Source organism: Peromyscus californicus, unplaced genomic scaffold (assembly GCF_007827085.1).
Source record: "Peromyscus californicus insignis strain IS unplaced genomic scaffold, ASM782708v3 Scaffold_14__1_contigs__length_90479793_seg_2, whole genome shotgun sequence".
In the NCBI taxonomy this organism is placed as follows: Eukaryota; Metazoa; Chordata; class Mammalia; order Rodentia; family Cricetidae; genus Peromyscus; species Peromyscus californicus.
Window position 1 is genome coordinate 56,050,035 of NW_026294436.1, and position 8,599 is coordinate 56,058,633.

The 8,599-nt window shown below is 50.5% G+C and overlaps 1 protein-coding gene across 2 annotated transcripts; it reads right to left on the reverse strand.

Moving 5' to 3' along the window:
• Positions 1 to 2,072: 2,072 nt before the first annotated feature.
• Fcrlb (Fc receptor like B) lies at positions 2,073 to 8,212 on the reverse strand. Of its 2 annotated transcripts, XM_052736619.1 has the most exons (6): positions 8,182 to 8,212; positions 7,728 to 7,748; positions 7,136 to 7,390; positions 3,628 to 3,894; positions 3,027 to 3,305; positions 2,073 to 2,863 (listed from the first exon to the last, which is right to left on the reverse strand). In XM_052736619.1, exons 1-6 carry the CDS (start codon positions 8,210 to 8,212, stop codon positions 2,433 to 2,435), a joined length of 1,284 nt encoding a protein of 427 aa, XP_052592579.1. In that variant the 3' UTR covers positions 2,073 to 2,432. The 2 variants fall into 2 exon arrangements, with proteins under 2 accessions (XP_052592579.1, XP_052592581.1); XM_052736621.1 differs by lacking the exon at positions 2,073 to 2,863 and having other exon boundaries at positions 2,990 to 3,213.
• Between the last annotated feature and the right edge of the window lie 387 nt (positions 8,213 to 8,599).

The window sequence follows — 8,599 nt, forward strand, 5'->3', positions numbered from 1 at the left end:
CACTAGCTGAGCACCTCTAATAATGAAAGAATCCATTTGTTTGCCTGCTTCTGTAAGATGACTATTATTGCCCTCCTTTTGAGAACGAGGAAACTCAGAAGCTCGGGCCTGCACAGCCCTCCCATACAGGACGAGGCAAAAGTCTCCTCAAAGGCCGAGCACGTGAAAGATGACGATGTGTTGGGAAATTGTCACGGGGTCGGTGTGGCTGAGGGTAGGTTGAATGCGGAGAGCTTGCACTTCAATCTGGAGGATCTTGTTCAAGCTCTTATACACACACACACAGACACACACACACACACAAATGTAAATGTTGAAAATGGTGAGGAATAATGGATTTCCATAAAGATGAGAAACACTGAGGCAGGGCAGAGGCACAAAGTAAGCCCGAGAGGATGACGACAGAATCCTTTTTGTCATCAAATAGAACACTTTTGGGTGCCACACCTGCTACTCTCTGATATGGAAAGTGGCAGGTTTAGAGTTTGAGGCCGGAACTTAAGATGCAGAAATGATCAGACAACCTTGAGAGAAAGCAGATCCCTCCACAGATATCACCTCTACATTTTGGGAATGGGCTTGAGGATGCCCCTTGGACAGCCGGGGGTAGCTGGCTTCTGTTTCCCAGAATGCATGCTAGAACCCAAACAGAGGCAGGATGAGGCTGCCTCGGGCATTTCCTTGGTGCGGGCACTCCGGAGAGATCCTAACAGGCACCTAAGGGAGTGATCTTAGACCTTCCCTCCCATGCAAGAGTTTCGGGGAAGGACTCAAAGGCTACGTCACCAACAGGACGTACAGTTTTCCTCTTCCACACAGGGTAAGTCGGGCTGTGAGTGATTTTAATTTTTGCCCAAATGTTCTCCATCCTGCTTGCTGTCTCCCTGCATCACTAGCCTTAAGTGCAGGCAGACGGCAAGGTGGGAGAATGAGTGTTGAGGTGTCAACAAAGACTGCTGAAGGAGAAGCTGGCACACCGGCCTCCGGTCAGCTCATTTAATCTTTGTGGTGGTGGTGGTGGGTTTTTTTTCTTTCTTTTTCTGTTTTCTTTTCTTCTTTTTTCTTTGTTTGTTTTGTTTTTGAGAGAGGGTCTTATTATGTGGCTCTGGCCTGGAACCCACTATGTAGGCAGGTCAGGCTGGCCTTGAACTCAGAGAGATCTGCCTGCTTCTTCCTCTCCGGGATTTAAGGCATGCACCCCCGACACCCAGAACATTAAAATTATATTATTATTATTATTATTATTATTATTATTATTATTATTATTATTGAATGACCTGAGATATTTTGATTACTAAGCCTCTTGGCACTGATGGTAGCTGCTTCCTGTTTAGATGAGGATGGTCAACACTTTGGGGGAACAAGGTCAGAAGAGAGGAAGAGCCTGGGCACTGGAAAGGCTGCCCCAAAGGAGCCTGCATTAGAAAGTTGGGACACTTGTAGCTCAGGTATCTAACCCAGGGATTTGAACATTCCTCCTCGGAATCGGGCAAGTGTCCTCTGACTTCCACAAGGGAACCACCGTGAGTACTCTTGGACAAGTACACACACACACACACACTCTCTCTCTCTCTCTCTCTCTCTCTCTCTCTCTCTCTCTCTCTCTCTTTCTTAATAGTAATCAATAAAAATGTAAAAGCATGTCAGTTGTGGTTAGTTGCTCCGAGGGAAATGGGATTTCACATCTTACTGAATATCTTTGGAGCAGAATGAAGGACGGGAGGGTAGAGTCACATTGGTTCTCAGCCTTTACTGTGAAGCTGAACTGAGGAGGGTATAACCCTGAACTAGAGTAAGGTTATGGCATGGACCTCAGCTGCTCCAGGGTGGCTCTGTCTGGTTACATGGGGGCAAGGGGTGCCTCTGGGTGAGTCTGGCACAGACTCTCTGACCGTTATAGCCAGAAATGAGAAGCCCACACTAAAATCTTTCCCTAAGTTGAAATCGTACTCGGGACTTTGAAGATATAAACTCGTTAGTTAATAGGATTTTGAAAGTAATTTTAATATCAGAGAGTAAATTCAGTATGAATAATTACAACTTGACCCTAAAAATGCTCTGAAGTGCTCATAACTTCAATGGATTCAGTTACACACAAATCACTCAACCTACGCTGGAATGTGTACTTAATTCCTGTGACGTCTAAATTCACCTTCCGAGCGTGAACTGCCCCGTGATAAACAACAGCTGCCTCCTCTACTGGATTATGGAAGGAAGAACACACTAGAGAGAGTGTTTGTGTTTACAAACTACCGTGCAAGGTCGAAATCGGCTACAAGCTGTCTAGTAAGGTGGAAATCCACAGCACGGCACTTCAGGGGCGTTTCTTTAAAAACCACAGCAGCGCAAGGGGACACTAACAGACGGGTCTCTGATTTGCAAACGAGCTGAAGAAGGGAAGATCCAGAATGAACCATCCTGGAGAGCAGACACTAGCTGTCCACTCCGCCCTCCACGACAGTGGTCTCTGGGGTTCCCGGGCTCACAGAAACGTGAGAAGTGGGTGTCTCTGGGGTCTCTGTAAGCTCGCGGAGGGCCTGTGGGTCCTTTAATCCCAGGACCACGCGGCTCAGAAGCCCTTTGAGCAGCCGCATCTCCCGAAGCAGGAGGTCCACCTTGGGCTGCAGAGCTTCGCGCGACTGTTCCACGGACGTGGGCAGAGGCGCGCAGACGTGAGGCCCGGCAGTGGGGACGTGGCCCGCGGGGAACTGCAGCCCCGCAAAGGTGCTGTTGGGGATAGAAGTGACTGACGAAACGGATCTGGACACCGGGGTCTTCCGGAAGGAAAGCGGCTTGTCCCCGGGCGCCAAGGCTGCAGCCTGTGGGGCGGGGGCGGTGGTGGACGCCAGATCCGGGGCAGAGCCTGCAACGCAACACGTCTGGTCACCCGTGACTGAAATCGTTGCCCCTGGGGGGCGGAATCTGGCGAGGGTGTTGTGGAGGATTGAGATGGAAAGGTGGCAATACTGCGGGAGGACCACAGGGTTCAGGAAGCCGAGCACCGGCAGTGCTGAGCTGTCACTCACCCCGCCCGGGGAGCTGCAGCCAAGGGCTGCGTTTCCGGACACTACGAGTAGTGGTGGCGGCCTCGCACCAGTACGATTCGAGTTCCTCGGTCTCGGGCTCGGGGACCGTATACTCGGCGACCCAGTCGAAGCGGCGGACGGGCCGGCTGTACTTGTAGAAGGCGAACTGCAGCGGCGTGTCCCGCTTCTGCGGGTGCAGGCGCGTCTCGCAGCGCAGCACCACGCGACCGCGCGCCTCCTGCGGGCTCAGGGTCCTGAGCACCGGTGTCTGGAACAGCTCTGCGGGGAGGGGTGGGGAGAATGGGGACAGTCTGAAGGGGGGCGGGATCCTGACAGATGCTACAAGTTACATCCTAGCTGGCGATCAGTTGGCATTCTCTAGACTTAAAGGGGGACAGCTGCGGCCCCTCTTCATGATACAGCACGCCCTCAGACAGGCAAGAACTCATCACTCCTAAGAGGGATCTCTAGTTAGAAAAAGAAGCCTGGATGTGTGCCATAGGGAAGGCATACCTGCCTACAGAGCAGGCTGCAAAGTGCAGCCTCTTTTTCCCCCCTTCTGATTCCAGCCCCAGAATTTCCCAGTGATCGTCTCTCCCACCTTGCACGGTGACAGCCACCTTGGAGGAGAACATGGGCGCACTCTCCACCGGGATGCGCATGGTGCCAGAGCACTGGTAGTGACCGCTGTCACTGGCTCGCGCCTGTAACACCGTGTAGTTAGTACTAGAATGGAAGTATCTCACGGCCTGGCCATCGTGGTAGTAGTGAAGCTTGTAGACGACTTTGTCGTACCAGCCGCGGCAGCGCATCACCAGGGGCTCCCCCTCGAACACCGCAGCGTATGGCACTTGCAGAATTAGCCAGTCTGCAACAGACACCGCAGATACTGTTTATACATCAGGCAAAAACAAAAAAAACCAAAAAAAAAAAAAAAAAAAAACAACCCAGCTCTGCAGGGTACGGAGGCGCACGTCTGTAATCCCAGCACTCCAGGAGGCAGAGGCAGGAGGTTCTCTGAGTACGAGGCCAGCCTGGTCTTACAAAGTTCCAAGACAGCCAGGGCGGTTAACACAGAGAAACCATGTCTCAACTCAAACCAAACCAAAAGGAGAAAACCCAGTTCTGCAGGGTTGCCCTTCTCAGCCTCTCTTACTCCCACCCCCCATTGCTGTTTGCCCTCCCGTGGCCACCTAATCCCTTTCCTATTTCCTGACCTGGCGACTAGCCAGGGACCCCCACGGTGCAGAAAACGGAACTGGAGGAAGGAAAACGGTACCAGGAAAGCAAGGATGCCTCAGATTTGGTTCCCGCCTCAAAGAGCCTCCTTTCAGAATCCAGCTGGACCCCTCAGTATGGCTTCAAGACCTTCCCGACCTAGACCCCGATAACCTCTCCTGTGCCCGGTTTCTTTTTACCCACCCACCTCACCAGTTCATTCAACACAAGCTGGGCCCAGCCACACTGAACTGCTTGGAAAATTGGCTCTGCACAGAGCCCAGGGCCCTTGTAAAGCTATTTTCTCAGCTCAAAAGATTCTGCTTCTCAGCTTGAACTGAGGCCTACTTGCCCTGCATGCCTGTGTTTAGGCTTTATCTCCTGCAGGAACCGTCTCTGAGAGCAGCCTTAGGTATCTCCTGCAGCACTGTGTAGGTACCCAGTTGACACCACCATCACCACCACCACCACCACCACCACCATCACCACCACCACCCACCACCACCACCACCACCACCACCACCACCATCACCACCACCACCTCCACCTCCACCACCACCACCACCATCACCACCACCACCACCACCACCATCACCACCACCACCACCACCACCATCACCACCACCACCCACCACCACCACCACCACCACCACCATCACCACCACCACCACCACCTCCTCCACCTCCACCACCACCACCACCATCACCACCACCACCACCACCACCACCACCACCACCATCACCACCACCACCCACCACCACCACCACCATCACCACCACCACCACCACCACCACCACCACCGCAGATCTTACTATCCTTAGCACATCCTAGATGCCATTTTAGGTATTACACATTTTAAAATTATTTATTCATTCATTCATTTGGAATTCGGTGTATATGCCTGTATCTGTGTATGTCCTCTTGAGTGCAGGTGTGGGTGCCAGAAAAGACCAGAAGAGAATGCCATATCCCCTGGATCTGGAGTTATAGGTGGTTATGGCCTGATGTGGGTGCCAAGAACGCAACTCCAGTTCTCTACGAGCATATTATGTATACTGAACCACTGAGCCTACTCTCCAGCCCTGTTTTAGGTATTACACACTGAAAAGGAATCCTGCAGGCCAGGTGTGCTAGGGTATCCGTGTAGTCCCAGTACTTGGAAAGCTGAGGCAGGAGGACTGAAAGTCTGGGCTTCATATGGAAACCCTGTCCCCCCCCCAAAACTTTGCAAGGCACAGTCACGGTTTCTGTGCCACTCTCAATCTGTCAGCTACGGCCACTGTCTGTGGGCATCCTTGCTTCCACGTGGTCTCAAACAGGAAACCTCTACAAGTGTTAAATGATAACTTGAACATTAACTTGTGTTCTTCAGATGCTTAATAAAAATTACTGTCTGCGAAGGTAAGATCATCAACCTTCCAAAGGAAGCAACTAATCATGTATCTTAATGAGTACGTTTACATTCCTTTTTCTATTCCAGTTGTTTTTGTTTGGTGGTTTTATTTATGTGTTTGTTGTAACTCAGGATATTATTCACTAAGTAACCCCGACTGGGCTGCAGATTTTCAGTCATCCTTCTGCCTCCGCTTCCTGCATGCTGGGATTACATAAGGCATGCACCCAGTTTTCTCCTCCCTGTTTTGAAACCCTGCAGATCTTTTCAGGGTTAATTTCTCAGTTGATTCCTGGGTGATCGTGCAAACGTGCCAACAACAGAAGCTTTATTAAGTTCTTTGTCCAGCTACTCTACCTGCCCGCCTTCTTTTTCTTTCCCCTTCTCTTCCCCTGCCCCCCACCCTCTCGTGTTTCATTCTTTATAAAAATGACTTTTGAGACAGAGTATTACTAGGCTGTTGAGGCTGGTCTCAAGCTTGGGGCAATTCTCCTGCCTCAGCCTCCAGAATTCGAGATTACAGATGTGTACTACCATGCCTGGCTACCCTTTTTTTTTTTTTTTAACACCGCAAATAAGCCAAGACTACACAGAGAAACCCTGCCTCGAAACAAACAAACAAATAAACAAGATCACAAATAATTAGCTTTCATTGTGGCATTGTTTTTCAAACAAAAAATATTTTAATTGTTTCTCCCCCTTCATCTCCATCCCCCTCTCTTCCGTGGCCCACCACGTCCAGTTGCCCTTTTCACTATGGACGCTTACCTGTTGTACTGATCTTTTGGCATCCCACCCCTCCATTTCTCAACACCTCTTGTTCCCCTCCCTTGGTCTCCTATCTAATATTATGAAATATACTAGGCCCAGGTTAGTGAGGGAGACCCTGCCTCCAAAAGCAAAACAAACAAGCAAAAAGGACCCTGGTTGGGTGTGGTGGTGCATGCCTTTAATCCCTGTACTCAAGAGGCAGACACAAAGGAATCCTTGTAAATTCAAAGCCAACCTGGTCTACATAGTGACTTCCAGGTCAGCCAGGGATCCTGTATCAAAAAAGAGAAGGAGAGAGAGAGAGAGAGAGAGAGAGAGAGAGAGAGAGAGAGAGAGAGACAGAGAGACAGAGAGAGACAGAGAGACAGAGAGAGACAGAGACAGAGACAGAGAGAGAGAAGAAAAGAAAAGAAAGAAAAAGAAAGAGAAGAAAGAAAGTTAGGATCCCAGGGAGAGTGCAATTTTTGTTTTTCCGAAACTGGGTCACCTCACTTAATATATTAATAATATTTATTTCTTTCTTGCTCCATCAGGAAGACAAGGGGGAACTTTGGGGCCAGGAAAACTTTACTGTAGGCCTCTGACCACTCCAAAGACTCCAGGTGGGACTCTGTGGCCTTTTTCTCCTGTCCCTTGAGAACAGCCTGGTGTCTGCCTGGCCAGGAGGGTCAATATCACTAGAAACAACACTGTGCATTCTTCTCCCTCTGTGCTTAGATCACTCACCGTTAGACACGGAGAGGTGGATGGGATCACTGACGGGTGCTCCACGTGTTTGACATCGATACACCCCCGGCGTGTGCACCTCAATGCTCTTCTTGTGGGAAGGCAGGAGAACATGGCCCAAATACCAGAGAGTCCTAATGGGCCGGAGCTCTAGCAGCAGAGGGTGGTATCCGTCACATCGCAGCGTCACCCGCTCCCCCTTGAAGATTGTAGTCCAAGGTGGATGTAGAGACAATATGGGCTTCTCCAGAGTAGCTGGGGGTGTGGGGGTGGGGCCATGTGAGGAAGAAAAGTAAAGTGGGGTGTCTGCCCAACAATGAAGCCTGAGGTTGAGAATTCTTGGAAAACACCAGTTTCTGGGACCCAGTCCACATACGAACCCACCCTGGCAATAAAGGAGACCACAGTCATGGGGCTCCAAACAAGGAGTCTATTAATCAGAACCCATTTCTGAGTGTTTATATACAAGAAGACTTAGTCACCAAGATTGAGCAAGAGTGGCGGAAAAGCACCATCTCAGAACATTCAGGAACTGGGGCATGTGCTCTAGTGGAACTTACCAAAACTTGGAAGGGAGATGGAGAAGACTTACCAGCTTGCCCACAGAATGGAACTGTAAAAGCAGAAAAGAAGGGAGGAGGTAAAGAATGTTCTCTCTGACAGTAAAGACTCTTTTTCAAGACAGGGTTTCTCTGTGTGGCTTTGGAGCCTGTCCTGGAACTCGCTCTGTAGACCAGGCTGTCCTTGAACTCACAGAGATCCGCCTGCCTCTGCCTCCTGAGTGCTGGATTTAAAGGTGTGCGCCACCACTGCCCGGCTAAGACTCTTGATCGCAGGAAAGACTGAATAGTCTCAAAGCCTGTTTTCCTTTGTCTACACCAAATCACATGGCTTTGAGAAAGCTACCTCAATTCCATCCTTCCAAAGCAGGTATTGAACCACTTGAAACCTGAAGGTCTGCATAGTCAGCTCTCTTATCCCACATACCCTACCCTGATTTACTCTCCTCTCCAAATCCTGCTGATGCCACCTCATTACCAACTCACCCAGGAGCAGGAGGGCTGCAAGTGTCCACATGATGGGTCTGCCTGCAGCAGCTGTAGAATGTCGGGGGCGCACTGACGTGGATGAGGGACAGAAGGGGAAAAAGCAGCTAGTAGCTGATACTAAGGACTAGGAGACACTGTTGCCTCGCCTCTCCTACTTCCTGGAGATGGTGGAGTAGAGAGAGCAGGACATCACCTGAGTGTGTCACTCGCTTATCCCAAGCACCAGGTGCTATCCCAGCTACTGTCTCTGCAGCCATGTCCCAGCTCAGTCCAGCCTTGACTTCTATAGAAAGGAACTATAGAGCTGTGCCTTCTACAGCACACGAGAGCCATATAGAACCCCAGGTTCCACCAGGTGCCATCAGTACCTCACTCCCACTCTATCCCCACCCTCCCACCACCACCCAGTCCTGTT